The sequence below is a fragment of the Rhea pennata genome, chromosome 1 (assembly GCF_028389875.1).
Source record: "Rhea pennata isolate bPtePen1 chromosome 1, bPtePen1.pri, whole genome shotgun sequence".
In the NCBI taxonomy this organism is placed as follows: Eukaryota; Metazoa; Chordata; class Aves; order Rheiformes; family Rheidae; genus Rhea; species Rhea pennata.
This window is the reverse complement of record NC_084663.1, coordinates 22,002,967-22,030,673: the sequence shown is the minus strand read 5'-3', so window position 1 is coordinate 22,030,673 and position 27,707 is coordinate 22,002,967. Positions and strand designations below refer to the sequence as shown.

The window sequence follows — 27,707 nt, the reverse complement described above, 5'->3', positions numbered from 1 at the left end:
CTCTCAAGCTTTTATTCCTGGTTACCAATAAGAAGTACCAAAGGTTAATGATTTTATAACCCCAGATGAAAATTAATGGAAGAAGTTGTTGCTTCTTAATTTGATGAACTCTGTTTTTGGTACACCTGATCTTGTGTGTTTGAATGAACCACCTAGTCAGTTCTGTTGTGGCTAAGATCCTCTAGTCCACTTATCCTATGGTCACATTTGTAAGATAAATATCATTGTGTAAATGTCTTAGTTTTCTGTGCAGGTATCTTTGAAGTATCACATGGCTCTTGATTAGGTTCTTTTAATCTAGTTCCGAATCTGTACATATCTGATAACAACCAACTTTCTGTAACCAGTGGCAGGGTTATATGATATCTAAATGACAATCAAGAAATAGATTTAAAAAAGAGACACTTGGAGGGGGGAGATCAGTGGAATTGCTTGGTAAACAGAATGATCTGCCATTCAAGATTGTCACTGAAATATAACATACAATTATGTTTCAATTTATTTTTACAAATTTAGAGTTATTCTATACTTTCTTTTTTTTCAAGCTACCTAGTCATGCCATTTATGGGAACAGACTTAAGTAAGATAATGAAGCATGAGAAGCTAACTGAAGACCGAATCCAGTTCCTGGTATATCAGATGTTAAAAGGCTTAAAGGTTTGCCACTTCTACTATTTTTATTTCACTTTTTTTTCCTAGTAAACCAATATGGAGCACTATAGTTAGCATTTGATAGCAGGATAAAATTTCATGATACAAGTGATGACATTCTGTACAACAGATGTTTTGTGACCGTGAAAGTTGCCTTTTTGTTTTAAGGTAAAGGATAGAAAAAGTTGAATCTCATTAAAGATCTATAATACATTAAAGACCTATAATACATTAATCTGGGGTGACTTTGATTTCCTTATTTCAGTAAACCAGGTCACTGTTGTGATTTTTAGTTATGCCTTCCTCAGCGGTAGTTGATTTTAGTGCTTTATAGCCAGATCTCTTACCCTGGCTGGTTGAGAAGTGTAGAAACAGAGAATGAAGTAAGTATTGAAATCAGAGGCAAGATTCCCTTTGACTTCAGCAGAGTCAAACTTGATATCCTGTTTGACTAGAAATGATAAATCAGAACCTTTGGTTGTGTCTTCAGCTTCAAATTTCTCTAGTTTGAAAAGTTTTCTATATCTTTGCAGTGTTGGTTTGGTAGCACTGTTGGCAAGAGTCTTCATCAGCCTACTGTAAACACAGTATTTGTCTATGTTCTTCTGAGGAAGGTTTTGTTTTCCTCATAGAATTCTTTCTTTCAGTTAATTACTCTGGAGAGTTCTTCCTGTGCCTGTCTTCTTTGGTTTGAATTTATTTTAGATGGTGTGTGTTGTCTGATAGATTTTTATGTTTATATATATATATATATATATATAAAAACATATTTTATATATAAATATATATAAATACGGTGAATACAGACCTGTCGTTATGGTATTTGTGGTGAATTTCTCACCCTGAGAGAGACTCAGAGCCTCCTTGACTCCTAGTGCTTGCACTGGTTTTGGTGGGTGTTCAGGGACAACAGCGCATGTTGATTTGGTTCGTGTATGTTAAGAGTCCTGTTCTGCAACATACTAAAACATTTTCCTAAATTTAAACAGGCAATTGAAACAGGAATTTGTTGTAAGTATTCATATATTCAAATAACTTTTTGAGCCAGATGTCTGAATGTTTCTTGTGTATGTATCCTTTATGTAACATTCTATGTATAAGGTTAAAGAATCTCTGAAGTCTCCAAGTCTAGGACAGCTTTGATAAAAAGGAAGGGCCATGGATTTTTAGTGACTAATGGGAGTGGGGGTGGCTGAGAGGAGCACAGATGAATCACTTACAACCCTGAAGAAGTAAGCACCTGAGTTAAAAAGCTTTGAAAGAAGTCCAAAGAGATTCCATTGAAAGAACATAATTTTTGACTGACTTTTCACAGAATCGCTGAGGTTGGAAGGACCTCTGGAGACCAGCTAGTCCAAAACCCTACCTAAAGCAAGGTCAACCACAGCAGGTTGCTCAGGACCTTGTGCAGGCAGGTTTTGAATATCTCTAAGGATGGAGACTCCAAAAAATCTCTTGGCAACCTCTTCCAGTGTTCAATAACCGTTACAGTACAAAAAGTTATTTCTTACATTGAAACAGAATTTCCTGTATTTCAGTTTGTGCTCACTGCCTCTTGTCCTTTCACTGGATACAATTTAGAAGAATTTGACTTCATCTTCTTCCTCCATACAGGTGTTTTAGACATTGATAAGATGCACCCTGAGCCTTCTCAAAGCTAAACAGTATCAGTTCTCTCAGCCTTTCCTCATATGATAGGCCCTACAATTACTCAGTCATCTTTGTGGCCCGCTGCTGGACTTGCTCCAGTATGTCTATGTCTTTTGTGTACTGGGAGCCCAGAATTGGAAACAGTACTCTAGACCTCACCTCCCCTGTGCTGAGTGGAGGGGAAGTATCACCTCCTTCGACCTGATGGCAATGCTCTGCCTAGTGCAGCCCAGGATGCCGCTGGCCTTTTTTACCACAAGGCCTTTTTGCTGGCTCACGGTCAATTTGTTGCCCAACAGGACCCCCAGGTCCTTTTTTGCAAAGCTAGTTGGCCCCCAGCCTGTACTGGTGCATGGAGTTACTTCCCTCAGATGCAGAATTGCATTTCCTTTTGTTAAACTTGAGTGCCTGTTAGTCCACTTCTCCAGCTTGCCAAGGTCTCTCTGAATGGCAGCACAACCGTCTGATGTATCAGTCATTCTTCTCAGTTTTGTATCATCTGCAAACTTGCTGAGGATGTGCTCTGTCCCATCATCCAGGTCATTAATGAAGATGCTAAACAGTACTGGCCCTACTATCAGCTCCTGGGGGACAGTGCTAGTGATGGGCCTCCAGATGGACTTTGTGCAGCTTTGAGTCCAGCATGTTCAGCCAGTTTTAAGTCTGCCTCACTGTCCATTTATCTAGCCCATAACATGACGATGTTATGAGAGTATCAAAAGCTTTGGTAAAGTCAAAATAAACAACACTTGCTGCTCTCCTGTCATCCGTCAAGCCAGTCATCTCATCATAGAAGACTATCAGGTTTGTTGGGCATAATTTTCTCCTTTGTAAATACATGCTGATTGCTCCCAATCACCTTCTTGTCTGTAGTATGTTTGGAAATGGTTTCCAGGATTAGTTGCTCATCATGGCCCGGGATTAGAATCATAGAATCGGTGAGGTTGGAAGGGACCTCTGGAGATCATCTAGTCCAACCTCCCTGCTCAGCAGCGTCACTTAGAGCATGTTAGACAGGGTTGCATCTTAGAGCATGTTAGACAGGGTTGCATCCAGGCAGGCCTTGAAGATCTCCAGAGAAGGAGACTCCACAACCTCTCTGGGCAACCTGTGCCAGGGCTCCGTCACTCTCACAGGGAAGAAATTCCCCCTCACGGTCAGGTGGAACTTCCTGTGCTTCAACTTCTGCCCATTGCCTCTTGTCCTGTCACATGGGAAAACTGAAAAGAGTTCGTCCTTGTTCCCTTGACACCCTCCCTTCAGGTACTTGTACACATTGATCAGATCCCCCCTCAGTCTTCTCTTCCCCAGGCTGAAGAGGCCCAGCTCTCGCAGCCGTTCCTCCTAGGGCAGGTGCTCCAGCCCTCTGATCATCTTTGTAGCCCTACGCTGGACTCTCCACAGTAGCTCCATGTCTCTCTTGTACCGCGGAGCCCAGAACTGGACACAGTACTCAAGATGAGGCCTCCCTGGGGCTGAGTAGAGGGGCAGGATCACCTCCCTCGACCTGCTGGCAACAGACTTCCTAATGCTCCCCAGGATACCACTGGCCTTCTTGGTCACAAGGGCACATTGCTGGCTCATGGTCAACTTGTCATCCACCAGCACTCCCAGGTCCTTCTCTGCAGAGCTGCTCTCCAGAAGGTCTGCCCCCAGCTTGTACTGGTGCCTAGGGTTATTCCTCCCTAGGCGCAGGACCCTGCACTTGCCCTTGTTGAACCTCACGAGGTTCCTCTCTGCCCAACTCTCCAGCCTGTCCAGGTCTCTCTGAATGGCAGCACAGCCCTCAGGTGTGTCAGCCACTCCTCCCAGCTTGGGATCATCAGCAAACTTGCTGAGGAGGCACTCTGTCCCCTCATCCAGGTCGTTGATGAAGAAGTTGAACAGGATGGGACCCAGTCTGAGGCCTGGGGGACGCCACTAGCCACAGGCCTCCAACTAGACTCCACACCACTGATGATGACCCTCTGAGCTCTGCCTTTCAGCCAGTTCTCAATCCACCTCACTGTCCACTCGTCTAACTCACACTTCCTGAGCTTCTCTAGGAGGAGGTTATGGGAGACAGTGTCAAAAGCCTTGCTGAAGTCAAGGCACACAACGTCCACTGTTCTGCCCTCATCTACCCAGCCAGTCATTCCATCACAGAAGGCTATCAGGTTGGTTAAGCAGGATTTCCCCTTGGTGAATCCATGCTGGCTACTCCTGATCACCTTTTTCTCCTCCATATGTCTGGAGATGACATCCAGAATGAGCTGTTCCATCACCTTTCCACGGATGGAGGTGAGACTGACTGGCCTGTAGTTTCCTGGGTCCTCCTTCTTGCCCTTCTTGAAGACTGGAGTGACATTGGCTTTCTTCCAGTCCTCAGGCACCTCTCCAGTTCTCTAGGACCTTTCAAAGATCGTGGAGAGCGTCTTGGCAAAAACATCCGCCAGCTCTCTCAGTACCCGAGGGTACATCCCATCTGGGCCCATGGATTTGTGGATGTCTATCCTGCCCAGAAGGTGTCTAATCCTTTCCTCCTCAACCAAAGGAAAGTCTTCTCTTCTCTGGACTTTCTCCCTCACATCCAGGCTGCAGGATTCCTGAGGGCTGCCCTTAGCAGTAAAGACTGAAGCAAAGAAGGCATTCAGTAATTTTGCCTTCTCTGTATCCCTTGTCACCAGGGCCTCCGCCCCACTCAGTGGCAGGACCACATTTCTTGAGTCCTCCTCTTGCTGCTGATGTATTTGAAGAAGCCCTTCCTGTTGTCCTTGACATCCCCTGCCAGACTCAATTCCAACTGGGCCTTAGCCTTCCTCGCCGCATCTCTACATACCCTAACTGCATTCCTATAATTCTCCCAAGTAGCCTGTCCCCTCTTCCACATTCTGTGTACTTTCTTCTTCTGTCGGAATTTGGCCAAGAGCTCCTTGCTCACCCATGCAGGTCTCCTGCCCCTTTTGCTGCACTTCTTACTCATAGGGATGCACTGTTCTTGAGCTTGGAGGAAGTGATGTTTGAATAGTAGCAAGATCTCACAGACCCCATTTCCTTCTAGGTCCTTAACCCATGAGATTCCTCCAAGTAGGTCTCTGAAGAGCCCAAAGTCCGCTTTCCTGAAGTGCAGGGTTGCAATCCTGCTTGTTGCCTTGATTCTTTCCTGCACGATCCTAAACTCCACCATCTTGTGGTCACTGCAGCCAAGGCTGCCCCCAACCTTCACATCTCTAACCAGTCCCCCTCTGTTGTTAAGGACAAGGCAAGTCTTGAAAATACTGAAGGGAACAAGACATTGACTATCTTGGCCTTCTCCCTGTCCCTTGTCACCAGCTCCCTTGCTCCATTCAGCAGTTGGCCCATATATTTCCTGATCTTCCTTTTGCTGCGGATATACCTGTAGAAGCCCTTTTACTGCCCTTAACATCCCTCAGCAGATTCAACTCAAGGTGGGCTTTGCTCAAGGTGGGTTGCTGAAGACAACTTCATCTGGTAGTTCTTTCAGCAAGTCATGCTTAAACATAGTCACTTAGCTTAAACATAGTTTCTGTGGGAAAGTAATAATTTAAATGTAAATTTTTCAAGTATTTGAACAAAGTATAACCAAAACTCCATCCTTTAGTTAGTTTTGAGGCCTTTTCCTGACTCATTTTTTGCAGAGAGTAACCTAGAATGTAAGCCCAATTAACCCTGATTGTTTAATCCCCTTGTCTTTGCCAAGAATAAAGGTGTTTATACTCCTCTAGCTTTTTTCCCTTGGGTCTCATTAAACTTCTTTGTGATGGATTGCAGAGCCATCTCTACAACTTTTCTTGAACGTTTTTTGTTTCCCACAAAGATGATTCTAAGTTTACTAACTATCGTAGGCTTTGTATGTTTCTCATCTTTCTTCTAGTCTGTTTATTATCGCTAGTGGATTTTTTTCTATATTTTGCTTTTACAAAGTGGACAGTGATTAAAACTTGTATCTTATAGCACAGAACTTGTATCTTACAGCACAAAAGAAGGTCCTCCCTGAGCTCCCAGTTCCTTACTAACCTGTATTAATGCAATATGAAAATACTTCCCAATCTGAACTGGTACTTCAGGTCTTAAATTACAATATTTATTGTTTGGGTGTGCAAGGCATTGATGACAAAAAGCCTATTATTCCTTTATTATTTCTTTTGGTGGCATGGTTCCAAGAGAAGAAGTAGGTTACTCTGAAAGCTGTTCTGTACTACAACAAAAGTTCAGAATGCAGTTGGGGTGTTATTGTTGTGAGTCTTTGACCTAGCTCTGCAGGCTGAAGCCTGGCTTTCCTGCAGTGACAGCCATTTAGTTCTCGTTGCTGTTTGGCAGACTTACGTTACAACAGGCCATAGAACAGCACAGTCTAGAACTGAATGTGGTGTCTTTGGCTGCTCCTTACACTAAACAATTTTGTTTTTATGGTCCTGCCCTACAAAGTATGGGCAGAGTTCTCTCTCCACTTGTACAGAGATAAGTGGAATCTGTGCTTGCAGGGAAGGTGCGTTGTGTAAGGAACTGCTTGTGTGGTGGAAATACCAAGCTGGATTTTATAGAGAAAGGTGTATTGCTCTTCCAGATCTATATTTGTACTGCCAAACACTATTCAAAATAGACAAAATCCCAGGATATCATGCTCTTTCTGGACAAGAACAGCAAGAACAGTGTGCCCATGATTACTCTGTCCCTCAATATTTAACAGGTACAGAAGGTCAAGTAAATTGTTTTACTCCCTTCCCAAGATTCAGTAAGTGTATTTTATTGTTGAGTCCTGCTTTATTCATTTCCCTTTGGTGCGACAATAGATGCAATATAGGAACTATAAAAATTCAGTGAATTCAGAGCTGAATGTAGTGGACTGAATGAATAATGAATTTAATTCCAGTGAAATCACTTAGAAATGTACTTTGCTCTAGTGGTCTAGGTTATGTCGAGGCCTACTGAACAGAGTTTGTGGGCCTCGAAAGGTTGACTCTGGAGCTCATTGGATCAGTACATGTAGAAGGCAAGTGAAACAACTGACGTATATCTGAAGAATAATGTAACGTATCTGAAGAAAACAGAGCAGGACTTTGAGAAAAGAGAAAATGAGCAGGAAGTTCTTGATGTAAGCTGGGATTCCCAGGATTTAATAAAAATTGGAGCATTTCTCATTCTATTACTAAGTGACCAGCAGAAATACTGAGATAATCTTAGTAAACTGGTATCTCTGTTTTCTGTAACTGTATTAGATCTTTTGTTAGCAGTGGTTCATGTGAATATTTTGCCTTTTCTCCCACCCTAAATTTTTAAAGAGCACAGCTGTACTTACTTCAAAATTAGCAGCAGGAAATAAGTCATAGTTACTAGACTCTGATGTTTTATTTGATACTGCAAGCCAAACATTTGAGAGCAATCTTTACTACTTCACCTGTTCCAGTAAACTTTGAATTCGTCTCCTTGCACTAATTCCTCCAACCCCACCAACATACCTAGTTGGAAATATCTTCAAGAAATGAGATAACAAGAATGCTCCAGTGCTTTTTATTTGAGGGACTTTCCTGTAGCATTGTCCATGCTAGTGGACAATTAAGCTGAATTCAGTGTTGTTAGCATACGGGAAAGAAGGAAAATTAGTCAGTAATTTGTTTCTTCTTTGAAAGACATCAGTAAGTTGGCTATGTAAGAAAGACTCTGCCAGATTTTGCATGAGAAGCTTGTAAAGATCTGATATTTCTGGATTAAAGGTAGCACATCTGTGTTTTATTGAAAAAGCTTGCTTTTTGTTGGGAAACTTGGGTCTTACTCAGTTAAAGCATTATAGGGGAAAAATACTTGCAACACCTGAGAAGGAGGAGTAGACAACTCTGTAGATTTTTGTTGTAAAACTGTTCCAATTTCCCCAGCTTGGCTTCTCATTTTTATAATGTTTATTTTTTTTATTCACCTCTTTACTTTGATGGCTCAGTTTTGGCTACTTGATGATACAGTTGTTAACTGCAATATGCAGTCCCTTGTGTAAAGTACATAAATATTTTATGGTATCTGTAGTTAAGTCTACTCAAAGGCAAGAATGCTGTTCTTTATTTTTGCCACATTTCAGACTCATGTTGTAACAACCTGTTTACATGTCTGTTTTGCATGTGTGTAAAAATGTATGAGTGGTTTTATGTGAAGGGATAAAATAGATACCTTTTTGCTAAGGCCCCAAGACAGTTCCCTGCACGTTTCATTTTTTTGTATTTCCTGTAGCCTAGTTCTGAACTGATTATATACTTAAATGCTCCACAGGCTTAATTTAAAAAGAAAAAACTTTTTTTTCTTTTTGAGGTCAATGGAAAGTTCATGTTGAGTTCAGGAAGATTTGTATCAAGCCCTCAGTGCTTTGCTCTGTAAGTCTATACAGTCTTGTTTGTCAGTTATGTTTATGCCATTTTCCTGTCTTCCTTCTGTAGAGAATGAAATACTCATTTCCTTTCTCTTGTGAACCTTGTAATTTATCAAAATTTCACTTCAGTTGTGGTGGAAAAAACAATGTGATTTGACACGGCTTAAAAACAATGATCCATTGCCTTTGTCTGTTTCCAAGTCAGACTTTAGTCTAGCGTTAAATTTTATTTAAGTTTGAACTTGCAAATTAGAAGGTTTTACAAATACGCTGTGTCTTTTGATTTTTACAGGAGACAAGCTGTAAATAAATGTCTTCATGTAAGTGGAATGGGACTGGAGTTTTCAGCTCTTTCAGTCTTGAGTCCATCTTCTGCAGGGAATGCCAGTTGGATTAGTGATTAGTGATGCAAGCGGCAGTTGTGTGTCTGTTTGTGTAGTATTGGGAATGGAAGGATTATCCCTTGGGCCACACAATCATCTTTTCAAGCTTTTTTTGCTGTGTTAATGGCAATATTTACCTGCTCTGGTTCTCTCCTTTTTATCATCCCTATTTACTGTCTTTTGTTCACATTAAGGTTGTTCTTTCTGCTTCTCTGTTTTCCCTTCCCCCCTCACCCATTTCCGCTTCAGTTATCCTTTCACTGCCAAGTCACTCTTCTCATTTTCATTTCACACACTAGAATACTTTCTCCTGAATCTTTTCTAATTCCCTTTTGATTAGCTTTGTATTTTGTGTGTATGTTACATATACAGGCAAGAATGCTTAGAATTTATACAGCTGTTGCATAGCTTGCTAGCACAGTCTGAAACTTTCTTTCAAGGATTTATGCATACTACGAAAAATTATCTATAGAGTAATGCAGAAAAACTCCTGTGCCCAATGGCACTTGGCTTATGTTAACTGGATTCTTGAAACAAATATTGTTCACATTTAGTAGTAATAACATTATGAAGGGTATGTCCTTGCCAGCAGGTTGTGGGAGGTAATTCTTCCCCTCTGCTCAGCCCTGGTGAGGCCACGTCTGTGTCCGGTTCTGGCCTCCTGACCACAAGAGAGACATAGAGCCACCAGAGCCAGTCCAGCAAAGGGCTGCTAAGATGATTAAAGGACTGGAGCATCTCTCATATGAGGAAAGGCTGAGAGAGCTCATCCTGTTCAGCCTGAAGAAGAGAAGACTGAGGAGGGGATCTTATCAATGTCTACAAATAGCTTAAGGGAGGGTATAGAGAGGATAGGACCAGACTCTTCTTGGTGGTGCCCAGCAATAGGACGAGAGGTAACGGGCACAAACTGAAACACGGGAAGTTCTGTATGAACGTAAGGAAAAACTTTTTTACTGTGAGGGTAACAGAGCACTGGAACAGGTTGCCTAAAGAGGCTGTGGAGTTCCCTTCCTTGAAGATGTTCAGAAGCTATCTGGACAGGGTCCTATGCAATGTGTTCTAGCTGACCCTGCTTGAGCAGGGGGGCTTGGACTAGAATATCTCCAGAGGTCCCTTACAACCTCAACCATTCTGTGATTCTGTGGTTTGAATATTTTTTCCATATTAAGAATGATGAAATCTGACAATAAATGGATTAGTTAATGGACAAAATTGGTAAAAAATGGATCCAATTTCAGAAGATTATTGAATTGAAATGGAAATTTTTCTAAACTAAGGCTAGCATAATTCCACTCTTGTTACCTGCCAGTAGAAATAAGATGAAGTTAAAAAATATTTCTATTCTTAAAAAAACCTGCAGCACAGGCAACAATATTGCAGCTAACAGAAAAGCTAATGCTTAAATTAGCACCAGAAATAAGTGCTATTTCATGTAAGCTCAGTAGTCTTGTATTAAGAGGAATGTTTAGAAAATACATGAGTTCTCCCCAAAGTCTTGGTATGATTTTTGTGCTGTGAAAACTCATAAAACCCTCAGAGGGGTGAGAACACCTGAGACTGTGCTCTTCTCCCCAGACAGTTGAGATTGACTTTTACTAAAACTTCAGCCACTGCAGTTCTTTAATTCCTGTTTCTACATGCTACGTTCTTAGATGCAGACGTTCCTAAGTCTGCTAGTTACTTCCTTACTGTGTACAGTCATATCAGCAAGATTAGACTCCAGAATATTTATAGCATATGTGCTCTGGAGAATCAAGAAGCTTCAGTGAGAAGACACTGAAATAATTTAGAAAGTAAGTGGTCATTGTGATATCCTTGATTAAGATGGCTGTTTGCAGAAGATAGCAGCTTTTTTTTCATTTATGGATTAACAGGTTTTGTTGGGAGCTTGCTTACTTAGAGATACATTACTTAACTATATCTGAGATGTCTGTATACAACTGTCAGACTTCCTCTTTTTGCATCTTGTTACTCCCATCCTGATCTACTTCATGCACATCCATGACAGAAATACTGCTTTATAGTTCTTCATTTTCTGTTGTGGTCTTACAGGCTATATTCTGGGGAGCCATTCTGTTTCCTCAACTCGAGGAAATCTCATGAAACACTTGAGCAATTTCTACTGGTGATGTTAAAACTTCCCTAATCAACAAAAAATATGCAGCAGGAATTCATCTACCATCTACCGCAAATGTAAAGTCCTGCATCTAGCGCCGAAGAATCCATGCAACAGTACAGGCTGGACACCCAATGGATAGAAAGCAGCTTTTCAGAAAAAGTCTTGCAGGAACTGCTGTCAGCAGAACACTCTTGCAGCAACAAAGGCCAACCACATCCTGGGCTGTACTGTAAAACCGTAGGCAGCAGGTTAAGTGATCTTTCTCCCCCCTGTTCAGTGCTTATGAGACCATGTCTGGAGTTCTGTGTACAGTTTTAGGTTGCCCAGTACATGAAAGATGCTGACTGACAGAGCAAGGCCACCAAGCACTGGAGTGTAGAACATGCAAGGTGAGGCTGAGCAAGCTGGGGTGTGCAGCTGTATGAAAAGAAACCTGTGTTCGTGTTACTACTATCTTCATTGTCCTCATGTGTATGGAGAAGATGGAACCAGTCACAGTCTGAAACATAGGAAATTCTGATTAAATATAAGGGGGGAAAAATTCATCTTGGAGATGGTCAGACACTGGAACAGGGGTCCAGAGAGGTTGTGGAACCTCCATCCTCGGAGATACTAAAAACTTGCCTGGACAATGCCCTGAGTAGCCTTGTCTAGTTGGATCTGTTTTTGAACAGGAGTTTTGACTGGATGACCTCTAGAGGTTCCTTGCAACGTAAATTATTGTAGAACTCCCAGTGACAGTGCATTTTGTCAAGACAAGAAGGCTGGGTTCTGCCTTAAGACAGAACTTTTCTAATTTTTTGCACCTCCTATTCCTATTATGTTAGCCAAAATGTGGAAGAACACCAAATCTAGGATGACAGACAGACATATAGTGAAATAAACCAGCTGTAAAAAATAGACTAACAAAAATATAAATGCTCACTGATGTTAGGTATCTGACTTAGTCAATTTAGTCTGTGTATTCCCCTGTAACAGATATAGAAAGAGAGGCTTTCCGAGAAAGCTAAGTCATGGCAGGAGCCTAGCTTTCTTACATTTTTTAATCATAATCCCAAAGGCCTTTGTTGTAGCAGTTTAACATTAGACAATCTTCTAAAACAGCATCATGAAAAGGGTAACTGGTGTTGTGGTGCAATAGATATGCTACTTTGTTTTAGTACTGAATAACAGGTATATTTTACTACTACATGTGAGGCTAGCAGTTTACTGAATCTGGGCTTGGTATAGAAATAGGCTAAAAATCATCTGTTTCAAGAACTGTCATATATTTTATATGCAGAAAAAAGAATAACAGAAAACCACCCACACAGATGTGCGACTGTTAATTTTTCTTTCTTCCTCCTTGGGATTGCTCCAGTGTAGTCACAGTGCAGCCTTTTAAAGTCAGTTCAAGACAAATATCAAGGGTGTGATTCACCTTTCAGTATTTGCAAAACAGGCATCTACGTCTCAACTAGTTACTAGAGATTTCCTTGACAGTCAGAGCAGAAAACAGTTTTTTCTAGGGCATTATTCAGCTGGTGAAAGGAACTGGGAACTAGAGATACCCTTCCATTTGTAATGGGGAGGCTGTGGTGACAGACATAGATGTAGCCATCTGTATTTGATTAGATGTCTTGTTTTGGAGCTTCCCAGGAGAATTAGTCTTGGGCATCCAGTTTGTTGGTTTGATTTTTCAGAGCCCTCAAACAGATCATTGGGAAGGTTATGATAAGGGAAAGCATCCTGCAGCATGACTTCTAGACTTTTCATTCAGGAAGCATTGAAGCATATAACAAGATTTTTCAATTAAGATCTTGATTAGACTACATTGTGTTCTTAAATGCTTTCTTAAAATGCATTCCTGCTGAAGCATAGGCATTGAAACTATGATAGTACAGTTGAGATCTCTTTTGCAAGAGAGCAGTTCTGATATATAAAATAGTAGGGTTAATTTTGATAAACATATGTATCTAGCAGTACCAAAATTAACTGGAAACAGGCTTTTGTATATAGAAAGAATTAGAAGAACTATATGATCTGAAGGAGTATTCAAACTCTTTTACTGATACCTAGGTATTAGGGGAGGGGAGGGCAAAATACTAGCTTTATTATTAATAACTGTTTTTTCTTTAGAAAGCTGTAACCGGAAGTGTGATGTAGGAGTCCAGTTAAGACCTCTTCTTGAAATCATTCTATAATGACCTTGGTAGAAAGTATAGTTATTCAGAATACTATACTTAAAAATATATATGAATTTCTGTTACATATCTTTTTAATCATCACTGCTTCTAACCTATCTGCTTGTATTTCTTTTGGAACAGCATTTTATTCTTTTTTTATGTAGTACAGCTTGTGCTCATTTACTGAGAGTTAAAGGAAAACAAAGATAAAAAGATCCTCTGCACAATGTATCAACATTTTCTAATTTCAAGTCACTTTAGCACCATGAAAAAGGACTTTTTCTCCCCCAGACAACTTCTTAAAGTCATTAACTAAAAAATGTTTTTTATTTTTACAGTATATTCATTCATCAGGCATAATTCACAGGGTAAGTGGAAATAATATGTGTTTATATTCTGATAATGTGATTCATATTTGTGTGTAAACATGCACATAAACATGTCTGAACTTCTATTTACGATGTTCCATTTTCATTTTGCCTCTGTTTTTTTTTTTTTTGCTTGTTTGTTTAATAGAAGTGATGTGGCTACATCAGTGTAAGGTGGGCACCCAAGTTGCACTGAAGGCGGTTTAGATTTAGATTTCTTAACATCTTTTAGATTTCTTAAAAGCTCAGGTTCACAAAGAGTTTACGTCTCCACAAGAGCAAGTAGCATATAAATTAAGATGAATGGATTTCTTGCTTTTTTAACAAACGTTAGAGTAAACTTTGAAAAGCAACAATTAAATGTTGTTTAAACATCATGTTAATGTTAGAGGTATTAAGGGAAGAGTGAACACATAGGAATTGAAAAGAAAACCCCAAATTTTAGAACCTTGAAGACCTCTTTTTTTTTTTTCCCGAGGAAAATGAAACTGGATATTCTAATTCTTTTTGAATCCCTGCTGCCTGCGTAGAATCCCTTCTGCATTGTGAAGGAGATGAGTTTTGAATGGTAAACTCATACTGCCAACTATAACTTCACTAAAGACTCTGTTTGCATCAGAACAGTAGGAACTGGCCTTTTGTAATAAAGTATCAGGAGCACCACAGAAAGTGCACATTGTACAGTAGGTTTAAGGTAGAGATGGAAATCATGCCAACTGCCAGAATAATTTGCTGAGTGGATATTTTCACTTCCACCACTCTTGTAATCATAATCTAAACTTCACAGTTGCTCCAACTTTTTCTGAGCTCCCTCTTGCTGACTCCTGAACTTCTCAGTCTCATGACAGTTCCTTTGCACCCCTTTGTTTCTCTTTCAGACCCTTCTGATCTCAATCTATATCCTGTGTGAAACTGTTGGGTGACTATTAAATTCTGAGAGACGATTCCTCTAAACATCTTGTGCGTTAAAATGTGACAAACAAAGGTTTGCAAAAGTTGAAGGAAAACTTATCTCTGTAACTATGAATATCTAAGAATCACTAACATCGCAAAATCTTCTTAAATGGTGCCAGTATTCTTCCCTTTGTTGCTAAACTTAGCAGTACAACTTCTGAAGATCAGTAGAAGTCTCTATAGTAGTTAGAGAGGGTTAGTAATTGTTTTCATGTTGCAGTCTTCATTCAGTTGTCTTCTTCTGTTAGGAATTTCATTTTCCTACAGAATATAGTATAAAGTTTTGTATATGATCCTAAAATCTTGTTTAATTCCTTCAATATGGAGTCTTTTTTAAGTAGATCTTGATATTCAATATGTACAGTCCAGAAGTAGTGAAGGAAATCTATTTTACTCCATTTGACTATATATGAATCTTTAACTTTGTGGTAGTATTAAATGGTACACACTTATATTCAAACCGCATACAGATTAAGATGACTAAGTTCTTTTGTTAGCAAGTATCTTTCTGACTTACAACTACTAGTATCTTTCTGACTTACAACTACTAGTAGAACAAAAGTTAATTTGTTTGAGAGAGGAAGAACATAATGGAATAAAGCCAAATTTGTGTGTTTGCTTCTCTTTATTCTGATTACTCTTCTCTAATTTATATTGATGTCATTGCTTTACTTGTTGCTGTTCCAAGTAGTTGTATGAAAGCCATTTAACCTAAATGAAATAAATGTTTTATTTTTTAAAAAGAGTGCTTTTTCTCTGTCTACTGCAAAATAAATAAATACATTTCAAATCTGATTGTATCTACAGGATCTGAAACCTGGAAACCTGGCTGTAAATGAAGACTGTGAATTGAAGGTAAGAAGTGTTTATTTGAAACAAATAATCAAATATATTAGAAATGCACCACAGAAAACAATGTGGGCAACAGCTGTAGACATTGATAACTGGTTCAGTAATATGCCAGGATTTTAACCCATGAGCTTTGAGAAGTATTGAATACTAGAAAATTAAAGGAAATAGGATCAGATGGAAATGGTAACTATCTTCAAAAAAATTATAGGAGACTGATCCTTATAATTATTTTTCCATTTGTCTGAGTTTAGTTACCACATATAATTAAAATAAATATTTATTTAAGAAATAAAGCCCTGAATGCTGGGAATCCAATAGTCTCCTATTTGTATCTCCTTGATGGAAGTAAATGTATGTTTCATACAAATGGTAGATGTGCTGATCAATTTCTAAGATCATTATGGAGCCAAGCACAAGAAATCACTGTGCCTCTAATTAGAAAAAGTTGCCCAGAATATCTGTGATAACGACATTAAGTCCAGATAGGATGCTCTGGGAAACTAGTATAGGATGTTAATGGGGAATTGGATTGGTTGAGGATTGGTTCATGTGACTCCTAAGATGTACAGAGGACGATCGCTGGTCAGTCAGTCTGTGCCACAGGTTGTATTTGTGACATTGTTGGACTGATTAGTGGCTTCAGTACCTCCAGCGTGGTGAAGGGCAATGTAACAACTGAAACTGTTGTCTTCTGGCTTGGTGTTTACGCAGCAGTCTGCGTAGCAGCTGTGGGCCCAGGCAAGTGCCTGTGCCTAAGTGTAATAATCAGCCTTTTCATGTAAGTTGCTGTGAATGTTGTTATATTGTTATGCAATCAGTTAATTAAAAAGACTTCAAGAAGAAAATTGTAATGGAGAATTGTTTTTATGATATGTTGTAGCTAATCACTTCAGAGAGGCATAAGAGGAATCGAATACTGCTCAGCAAGAACATGTAATTTTTTTAAAGTTATTCCATTTGCGCTATTAAAAGTTAGAACTAGCATTAGTATTGACATACACCACGATGCACTCCTGTCCTACCCGTCTGAGCTTCCTTCCAAAGACAGGTAGGAGAATGACACACACCCAAGTCTCTTCCCAGCATGGAAACTGGACTTAGCTGGCATGCACACTTGGGGACCAGGACTGTAGCACTCACTGTAGGAGGTATCTGACCTGAATTGTGGATGCTGCCACTCCAGCTGATTCTTCCTTGCATATGTTCTCAGCAGAGTCTACCTGAATAGTAATTTGTTTCCTGTACATGGAGGTACTGACACCCTAAGCCTCCTTCTAGATCATTAAACTGAAATACTGACTTTGACCTGCTTGATTTTGTTATTCAGTTTCTTATCTGTCATGGGAATCTTCCAATCATTCAGCCTGTTAGAGAACATAATATTTGTACTCCAGTAATTATGCACGGAAATAATTATGCAAAGTATCCTGACCTAGCAAAATGTATCTGTTTATCTGTGTAGATTAAGTTTGCTATAAGAAAACAAATAATTCATTATTATGTAGAATTTTGTAGTACTTACCACTGAACATTTTAAGACTATAGCTTATTTTTCTTGGGTTTAGAGATAGGAGGTTCATACTGCTTCCAACTCCCAGTTAATTTTATTCTCATATTTTAATAGATTATTATTAATTTTCTATAATTATTTTTTGTCATCTATCTTCTCATAGCTCTAACCATCTGAAAGGCTCGTCTGTGTTTTTCAGCTAGTTATAAAATCAAGCTGCTGCTTCTGTCCTATGCTTGAATCCTGATGGGCTTATTCATCTTCACAAAACATTAGTAAATTGGAATGAGGGTTCTTCTTTCCTAATATATAAGTCTTCAGTTTACATTTAGATCTTAAGACCATTTTTTCCTTCTTAAAAAAGTTAAGCAAGACTTTATGGCAAGTGTTTGGTTATGAGAGAATTCCAGCTTAGAACAAATACAAAAAGTCTTAACTCTGCAAGCTGGGAGATAAAGAAACAGATCAAAGGTTGTAAAGCTCTCCCTTAATTAAATAAAATAAAAGTGGGTGGAACACTGCAAAAATGTGCTTTAGTATATGATGTACAAGCTATACACTTGTACCTAGCTGTTGTAATACAATTTTATACTCTTTGGAAACTCAATAGGACAGGGTGAATGTTCAGGATCCTGTTGTTTTAGGATTTCCCTAGTTAAAACAAAAAACCATTGCTTCTTTCTGGCCTTTGGAAGTATGTTGCCAAACTGTAAGTAGGTCTCAGTAGGGGAAAGGAGAGAATCTGGAAAAACCAGTTACATATGTACACATCACCCTCCCCCCCCACAGCCCACCATTGAGCTATAGGATTAGATTTTGAGGTGAAGCCCAAGTCACAAACATTCTTTCATGATACGATCACTGTATTTCCTTACTTAACACAATTTATTCTTCTGTTACCTTGGATATTTTTACACTTTTAGATAAACTGAGGCAAACAATTCTATATCAGAAAATCTTTTTGTGAAATGGCATGGTGAAAATGCCATTAGCTTTAGCATTAAGCCCTAGTTTTGATGTTTCTCAGTGGTCAGAGCAAAATTTGCAGTCCAGTGTATTGCAATGATTTCTGGTATCCTATACAGAAGAAATATGCAAATCTGTAATTAGGAAATTACTGGTTGTTAGAACAGTGTTCCACTCTTCAAACAGAAAGCAACCTGTAACATGTTGAGAGGTGTGCATAAAAAAATCAAGGTAAGGATTTAACTCTGATCTCACTTATACTAGAATAATTTAAATTTCACTTGCATTTTCACTGTGTGTGTGCAGTCTAGGTATAATGTGTAGAATGTGACCGTACTCTGAGAGTGCACTTTTTAAGTCGGTTTACACTGGCGCAAGATCATACTTGCCAGGGATTGTCCAATCCTTTTTCCCCATATCTGTGCACTCAGCAGCCTCCCTTGCATCAGTTCTAGCAACTGTGTGGCTGGAGGCAAGTTGCCACAGCATTAATAATTAATAAATAAATCATCAATTTCATTTTTGCAGATGAGCCTCTGGCTCTTTGGTCTGACTCTCTCAACTGGAGAGTCCCTTAAGGGAAAGACCTGCCCTTTTTGCAGTCTTGAAGTTACAAGCTATTATTGAAGCAAGTTAGGAAAACTAAGTTTGCTGACAAGGAGAGCTCATCCATGAAGAGCTGAAGGAATTCTGCTCTCCTCTCATTATTCCAAAGATATAAAAATGATTGTGGTCAAACTTGCTCTAAAAATTGTCTTGGAAGTTCCAGCTCAAAGGTTGAAGATCAGGCAGAGTATCAGAATAATAGTTTTATATGAATACTGTTGTTGACATGGTACCATGTTAATTTTAAATACTAAAAGGATAAATTTGCTCATGAGACTAAATGAATATTTTAATGGAAAAAAAATCTGACGTTAAAGCATAGCACAAAAACATTCTTGCTGACATTTTCTGCTTTTACAAAAATACAAAACCAAATTATGCTTCAGATAACTCCAACTCACAAACATTAGTATGGAGAAGTCCTAAACTGTTGTGTCAGAAAAAATGGTATCACATGTGGCTTTTGAACTCTTATGCAAAATTTCCTTTTTTTCTTCCCCTCTCCTCTCTGATGCTGCTGGGAAGATATAATGTAAAATATGTATATAATAAATTTGAAAGCTGTATACAAAAGTGTATTTTGCTATTGCAAATATTTTTATTCCAGCAGCTCTTCAGTACCTAAAGTTTTTGAGTGTTAAGTTCTGTCATAGTCAGTTGTATAGTAACAATAAATATCTCTCCATTTCCATCTCATTCCCCCTTTTTTAAATGGCTAGGTAATCAACAACTATGGAGGAGATGTGGAAATGATGTTTTAAATGTGGCAATGAAGATAAGCTATAACATTTATATTTTCTACTCTTGATCCATGAATAAAAATATAAGTTTCCTTCTTTGTTAGTGCCCGGGAAATGATGAAACTATCCTATCGAAAAATTAGGTATTTTTAAATGCTTAATTACAATGAGAACATTACAAATGCATCACCCTTGGTACTGTGATGCACAGGTGCTTCTAATGAAAATTTCTGCTCTATAAATATGTATATGTATGAAACGTGACATGTGGAAACTAGTGGCTGTTCATGCAAAACTACATGCTTAAGTATCTGTAGATGATGATGATTTATTTTGAATAATTTTTCCTCACCCAGGGCCTTGCTTCTCCTGTTAATATCAAGAATATATTGATAAATTACAAACCAACTGTCATTCCAGGAATGGATCTCACTATTGACCAAATGTATCTTTTGATGGTCCATACAGCTGGGTCCTTATGTTAGCCAATTTTGTAGAAGCTGACAAAAGACTGTAACATTTCTTTTTAATCTTGCTGCTGTAGACTTTACTATACCCAAAGATAAATATCTCTGAGTTTCAGAAATAAGCTGAATTGTATATAATCCTTTAAAAAATTGTACTGACCTTGAGTTTCTTACAGAGGATTGTTCTGTAATTAAGCAGCAGGTTGGAACTCAGTGGAACAAAATAATGGTAATTCCCTACTCCTAGTGCAGATTTTCAATGTGACCTTGAGAAAGCTTTTCTTTGTATTAGTTATTCATAAAACGAAGATAATGGCATGTCCTTATTTCAGAATAATACTAGAACACTGTTCATAAAAATTGTGCCACCTAGGATATCAGATCAGTGGATACCGTATAACCATCTAGAATGGATGCTGTTCTTTCAGCCCTGACAAAATATAATACTTATTCTATGGTCAGGGAGTTTCTGCATTGAATATGACCTGTATCTTTATAACCAAAATTGAAGCATTTATTGTTTTCTTTACTGGTAGTGTTCCACCTTTTAGTGTCGCATAGAAGTATGTGATGTAAAAAAATAATTCTAAAGTTCCTTGCTACTTCTGTCTTGACTTTGCTAATGAGAACAAGGCACTTTAATGAGCAAAAGATGAAGAAATAAACCAATCTCTGCAGACTGCTCTGTTTTCTTATTTTTCATATCCGGAAAGTCTGTATGAAATAGGTATATAGGTTGTCTGATCAGGATGTTCTTTACGATTCCATTACAGATTCTGGATTTTGGATTGGCAAGGCATACAGACAGTGAGATGACAGGTTACGTGGTTACAAGGTGGTACAGAGCCCCAGAGGTCATACTTAACTGGATGCATTATACACAAACAGGTCAGCATCTCTTCGGAACAGTCTTAACAGAGCTGAAGCATTCACTGCATCAGGCAATATATAGCCACTTCTTCGTTTCTGAAGTGAAAGAAACTGGAGGTGGAAATAATAATATAATTATGAAATAGTTCCTTGTTGATAAATTGCAGATGTTTGGGAGGTTAATTTGGGGGTGATTTTGTTTGTGTATTGTCTGAAACTAACAGAAAGTCCCAAGGTTATTGGAAAAAAACACTGTAAATGTATACAGATATAACAGTCTGGTCTACATTCTTGTGCTCTACTGCCTGTAATCTTTCTCCAAGATGGGCAGACTCTAACTCAAACTGACACGGAAAAATGGCAGGAGGAGAGGATTCACGTAACACCAAGATAACCATGGAAGTTTTGAAAGCATGGAAAAATTACTTCCTACATACATCTGCTTGTTAGTGAGAAACTGATTCAGCATAATAGCAGATGATCTTTCATTTCCTAATCAAAAAGACTAACAGTTTTATGTATACGCTTTATCATACTCTGCAAAGCACACATTTATTTTTTAAAAGACTATAAATGTAAACATTACAGTTCTTTAAAATATATATTTAAATTAAACTTCATCTGTATTTAAATGGACAAATATTCAGCAATTTAACATTGCTGTTTTTTTTTCAGTTGACATCTGGTCTGTGGGCTGTATAATGGCTGAGATGATAACTGGGAGGCCTCTGTTCAAAGGAAACGATCGTATCCTTCCTCAGTGAATTTATGGCACTAAGATAAGAAAATGATGATAGGTGCTTGTGCAATGTAGTAAGTCTATTCAGAAGCTGATGAGCATAAATTGAAAATAATAGTAAATTAACTTTCATCTTTTTAATTTGTTGGCTATTTAATATTTGTACCAAGTTTATATATTTGCAAATTAAAATTGGTATTACTGAACATTTTTTTACTAGAGAGAGGTGATCTTTGAGTTGTATCTTGAATCAAGTGAATAATTTAGTGTTCATAGAAAGAGCTTTTTTTTTTTTTTTTAAGAGTAGGTTCCCCGCAGACTTCTATGCACATGCTGGTCCATTGCATAGTTTTTGAGATTTTTATCAAAAATTGTTATGATCTAAAAGATATTTTACATTTACAGAAAACATTGTCATATCATTTCATTGCTGAGGAATTAAGAAAATAGTTAAGATCAAAACACACTTAAACATGTAAGTGATACTTCATTGGAGATAGTTGTGATAGTTACCCAGTATTAATAGAGGACAGCAAATTTTTTTTTTACTTTTAATTTTTTGGGGTTTATGTTTTGCATGTTTGACAGCTCAAACTAATCATTTTGCACTGCTTTTCCCCCTGTGGAGTTCCAGTCAATAAAGTGCTGACCCTGCAAATACTTGTTTAAATTTTTCATAAATATGCTCTATACTTAAGTACTTACTTGTAAGGTTAGGACTTCTTTGCATGGATCTTATTATTCTCTTGTGTGTAAGGAAAAGCATAATAAATAAAAGATTGTGTTTATAAAAAAGTGACAGAGGCTACAGAAAAGGAAAATACATCAAATTATTTCAGCTGTACAGATTTTAAGTATGCATCACTTTTTAACAAGAAAATAGGGAAATGCATGCTAAAGGACAACAGTTAACTAACAAATAGCATTTCTCAACTAATGCTAACCCTGAGAATTCTAGGACATAAATAAGAAATGAAAGAGTCATAATTTTCAAGTTGCATTGTAAATGTGTGAGCGTAAAAGTATAAAAGTTAGTTGTATTGGATTTGGGGTATTTCAGAAGTATTGCTAAAATTCTATGGCCACTGTTATAAAAGAAATTATCCTAATGTACTTGTCCCTGACCTGTTATCAGGACAATACAGCTATGAATTCAGCTGTGAGGAAAAAAAATAAATAACTTTTTAGTGGCTTTTTTTTTGTTTTGTTTTAGTTTTATGAACAGGTTATCCTGCAGACTCGGTATGGGATTTTTTGGTTGGTTGGTTGGTCAGCATTACCCACCGTTTCCTTTTTCTACAGAGGTTCATGGAATTTGTATGTACTTGTAAGTCGGGATGATCAGAGTAGCAAATGAGATGCAATGTTGTTCTCTACAGCATTAGTCCCCCTGTTAATATGATGGTTCTTCTTAAACAGTTAATATTATTACTGAATAATCTGTGCTGTTTTAAGACATACAGTACTAGAGATTGTTCTGATGCCTTATCCCAATTACTATATTTCCAGCATTTCAGCATGTGGAATCAGGTTGCTCAGTGTGGAAAAGTAACAAAGACTGGTTTCCTCTGATTTTGGTTCTGTTTCCCCTGCCAGCTGCTATTCCCTATCACTTTTCCTGCTTCCACAATAGCGCTGGCTGCTCTTACTTAGTCACCTTAGTATTGGAAAGACCTGGACAATGGATATGGTATTTGTTGCTTGTCCAGACACATTATCAAACAAAATAGATGGTTATTGAATTTATAATACAACCTTTTCCTGTATGGGAATGTTAATGAGAGTCTCTCCTCCTCCCAGTATCTCCTCTACCTATCTGTCATGCAACATATGGAAACTTAGTAACTTTTTGACTAAATTTGACCAAAAATATTAGAGGGGGCCAGATAATATTAGAGAATTTTGTAAATCATTCAGTTGTGTGTTCCCAAGTTATAAGATATTTTATTTCCGGTGCATTTCAATGTCTTTGCCTTTGCAAGAGAAATGGAGAACTTTCACCTCATCTTTTATGAATCTTACTTGCCATTGTTTTGTTCTGATTTGTGCTTTCTTTTCCAATTGCAAAGAAACACAATTTTTGTAAGATGTTTAATTTTGCTGTGGTGAAAGACTTTGTTCCTTATTTCTGGTATTCAGATCTGGACCAACTCACAGAAATAATGAAAATAACAGGCACACCAACTCAAGATTTTGTTCAAAAACTGCAGAGTCAAGATGTGAGTATTCTGTTTTGACAATTTATGTCTTAATTTTACTTAAGCCATGCTCAGATTTTAGACTGACTGTGATAGTATATATTGAAATGACCACTGGTGGTGCATATCCACCTTAAAGTGCTTTGGGCATCCAAAATAACTACAGGAGATTAAGGGGAGCCAGAAAATGATTAGAACACTTGAAAAATCTATAAATTTAAATATTTTAAAGTTCCTAATGTGTAGCATATGAACAGCTAGGCATCAGCTGAATTACTGTCTTCACTGGAATTATACTGAAAATATGAACCTCTTCAGAAAACTCACTGTTCTGCAGATGTCTCTGACTTCGTCTTTCCTATTCTTGTGTGGATATCTTTCTGGAGTCCTTAAATCTCTACTATAAGGCACCTAAAATTAATTATTAGACTAACTATAGAATTTAAATACTAACAAATTACTTTAAAATATAGACTTCTAAAGATTTCTATAAACACAAGTATAGCTTTTATTCTTTCAAATGATGCATACATTTTAAATTTAATTAATATATTAAATATTGAGCACTAATAATTTAAGATTTAAATATCATTTCTTAATCACAGTCTTAAGGCTTGATTTAAAAGGTTCTCAGCAAGAATCTGAATATAATCAGCATTATAGGAAAAAAATTAACAAATTCATTTGTACGATGTGGTATCAAAGCATCATTAAAAGTTGCCTTTTAAGCATAAAGTTAATGTTGTCATGGTACAAACAACTCAAATTTCTAATTCAAAACTCATGTTTCTTTTAAGGCAAAAAACTATATCAAAAGCCTCCCAAAAGTTCAGAAAAAAGATTTTGCATCCATCTTGAAGTACGCGAATCCTCTGGGTAAGAAACTTTGTTGTTGTGTTTGTATTGGAGGCAGCAGCAGTAACATGAGTCATGTGATAACCATGACAGTTATGTGATGGTTCTCATGCTGTTCTACCTCTTGCTTTCCATAATTCATAACTTTGATTTTAAGGGCTGAAGTTAGCCAAACTTATACCCTGCCAGGAATCAGATGTTTCTTAGAAGAGTTGAAAAGGAAGTATTTTGTGTTTTAGGCTCTGATCCAGCCTGTACTTGATGTTTTTGCTGGATCTGCTTTCTCAGGAGTCCTGGGAAATGAAATATCTGTAATAAATTTTCCTATGTATTATATTTGAAATATAATTATGAAAGCCGATTCTGATCCATAACAGACATGCAAGCAAATAGAAAGGTGACATTTCAGTGATGGAATGAATACTTTCTGAGAAACCTCTGTGCATTCCTAAGGAGAACTGGCTTGTATTTGATAGATAAAAACAGCTAGAAGAGCACACCAAGTACACACAACTGTGACATGACAGTCAGCCAGAGCTTTGAGGTGGATCTGCCCAAACCTTATCTGTTCTCCAGCAACCTGAGAACTCAGAAAGCTAGGTTTTATTAAAATATAAATTAGGGTAATTGAGTCTTCTCTATTTAAGAATTCAAAATAAGATGGTCAGTTACAATGGAAATCAATAGGATCAATAAGCAATTCTTACCTGACTACTCAGTTAATTGACTGACCTTTTGAGCTGTAGCAAACTCCATACACTCTTCCTGTCACCTCTGAGTATGTCAGGCTGCTCCTTTCACAGAGAACAATTGCTCATGCTCTGGAAGAGAAGTCTGGAGAGAATCCATGATGTGACAGGCAAGAGTTGCAGCTCCCTGTTGCATGCTGTTGTCTCTCCCCTTTCAGTGTTCCACCTGACCCAGAAACATTCTTATGAAACGTAACAGAAAAAGGGAGAATAAAGAAATCAGTCATGTTATCTGTTTACACTAACCCATTCTGACAGTCTCACATAGATCATTTAGATCTCCCCAATCTAAAATCCATTGGAGAGGAATATGTAAGATTTTCATATATTTTTTTAGTGTTTCATCTGAGGTCCAGAATATGTAGCAGATAAAGTCTGTGCTGAGATTCTGATCATGGAGAGCTGTAGTGCGTCTCAAAGTGTACTGCTGGGGCCGAGGGCTTGGATTTGGTTGCATGCAGAGCAATTCTCATTAGTTCTTCATCCATCTGTTCATTCTGCTGCTGTCAAGTCATAATACACCCTGGAACCACAACACAGTGGCAGCAGTATGCAAAGGCACCTGTACAACCCTAAATGCAGTGGTTCTGGAGCCAGAAGTTGAAGAAGCCGAGGTGAGGTGGCTGTATTGCTTTTGGAAGCAGCAGAGCATTTCTGCTTTGCATCAGGCTTTGTACATGTCCCAGTCTGTTCACAACACTGAATTGTGTGGCTTAGAGGGACCTCGTGGCTGTGGAACAAACACCCAGTAATTCTGTTTTGTAACTCAGTATTTATTTAAAATAACCCCAGGGCAACAATACTGTACACAAGCTGGAATCAATGGTATGACTTAAATGCAGTGGGTATTTTTTTGTTGAATAGCTGTAAACCTTTTGGAGAAGATGCTAGTGCTAGATGCAGAGAAGAGAGTCACAGCAGCTGAGGCTTTGATGCATCCTTACTTTGAACCTATTCATGATCCTGAGGAAGAAATCGAAGCTGAAAAATACGATGACACATTTGATAACATGGATCTTCCACTGGATGAATGGAAGCGTGAGTTCAATTTTGTGATGGTTTTAAAAAGGAACAGATAAAAAGATCACCCAAATAATTCATAAAGTAGACAGCAGTAAGATTGAGAAACACTATTGACAAGCCAGTGTTCTTCTCATCAGATCTTTCTGGAGCCATCCCCAAAGGTTTTCTTCTCTTCCTTCTAATAATGGCTTCTCTCCTCTACTTCTCTGAGTGTCTTTCCACCCATCTGCTGCAATGTAGGAAATAAATAATTTCTGTAACATGTCCTTTTCAGTGTGTAGAACAGGGAAAGCTTCCTACTGACTCTTCAGGGCTGCCACTGTTGCTGGCCTTAAAATTAAGTTAGTTGTTTTCTGTCACTGCAGGAGACTCTCTCAGCAGAGGTTTACATCTGAATCCAGTTTTTATCCAACTTTGGAAGGTTGTATTTTGACTTCTAAATGTGAACTTGATTTTTAATTCTGCTGTGTCCAGTAGGTCTTGCTGAAGGTAACGCCCACTTCATTGTAAAGCCACCACTTGCATCGCTTTGAAAGCACCTATAATATTTCAGAATGGGCTGAATTCTTCAAATCTAAAATGGTGACTTAGGATAAAATCGTCTCTGATTTCCTTATCTTTTTAGTCTTTCTACCTTTTTTTGCCTAAAGAATCTTTCTCTTCCTCACCTAGATGAAAGCTTAACCATGATGGCAGTTGCCCCTTGCTCAAGTCTATGCAGCACCTTTTCTGAGTATACCAGCAGCACTGTTTTTCTTCTGTTGTTTTCCAGGTATTACTTATAAAGAGATACTGAACTTCAAGCCACCACAAACATCAGAGTCAAAGGAGACAGCAGTGTAATTATCTGACTTGATCTTTTCAGAACTCAGAAGAAAACAAGAAAGTTGTAAATGTTTGTGATATTTCAGGTGTATAAAACTTTTATAAATAAATTGGATGTAATCTGTTTCATCTGCACTGTAAAAGAACAGTGTCTTTTACTCTGCTTGTGGAAGTTGATGCCTTTGGGACTAGCATTTCAAAACTATCCAGATACTCATTGCTATCCACATCTCCCTTCTGCATGAAGGAATTCAGATTGTGATAACTCAGTGTCATCTTCAAAAGAGCAGGTAGAACTAACTAATTCTTCAAACCAGAGGTCAAAAGAGTGCAAGTTACCACTCTGAGCAAGCTGAGGCACAGACTATGTCAGTGATGCACAGTGAGTACTCTCTAAGGCCAGTGACCTATCCTGAATGCTAGAAGTATTAGCATGAGTTCCTCTGGACTATTCTGCCTTTGTGATGTGCCTGGAGAGGCTCATCAGCTTCTTTTACGTCAGCTAGCGTAGCAGGTGGCAGAGACACAGCCTGAATGAATGCCTGTTTCCTGTGTCGAACATGAGTGGAGATCTGAGCTCCATCCAATTCCGACAGATTTTTGCAAGAGGCAAGAAGCAGAGAAGTGTCAGTGTCCCAGACTTTTGCGAAGTAACCGAT

General features: G+C 38.2%; 1 protein-coding gene across 5 annotated transcripts in view; it reads left to right on the top strand.

The window, feature by feature from the left end:
- MAPK12 (mitogen-activated protein kinase 12) overlaps positions 1–27,177 on the top strand; it is a 41,333-nt gene extending 14,156 nt beyond the window's left edge. For 3 of the 5 annotated variants that reach the window (XM_062582999.1, XM_062583033.1, XM_062583025.1), the window contains 11 exons: positions 546–657; positions 8,599–8,660; positions 8,949–8,976; positions 13,665–13,694; positions 15,456–15,503; positions 20,563–20,677; positions 21,335–21,406; positions 23,538–23,617; positions 24,394–24,472; positions 26,065–26,238; positions 26,996–27,177. In XM_062582999.1, the coding sequence (XP_062438983.1) occupies positions 546–657; positions 8,599–8,660; positions 8,949–8,976; positions 13,665–13,694; positions 15,456–15,503; positions 20,563–20,677; positions 21,335–21,406; positions 23,538–23,617; positions 24,394–24,472; positions 26,065–26,238; positions 26,996–27,066 (871 nt within the window). In that variant the 3' untranslated portion in view covers positions 27,067–27,177. Of the gene's footprint in view, positions 1–545; positions 658–8,598; positions 8,661–8,948; positions 8,977–13,664; positions 13,695–15,455; positions 15,504–20,562; positions 20,678–21,334; positions 21,407–23,537; positions 23,618–24,393; positions 24,473–26,042; positions 26,239–26,995 lie in introns of those variants that run through there. The other 2 variants (XM_062583017.1, XM_062583009.1) reach the window with 2 other exon arrangements.
- The last annotated feature ends 530 nt before the right edge of the window (positions 27,178–27,707 follow it).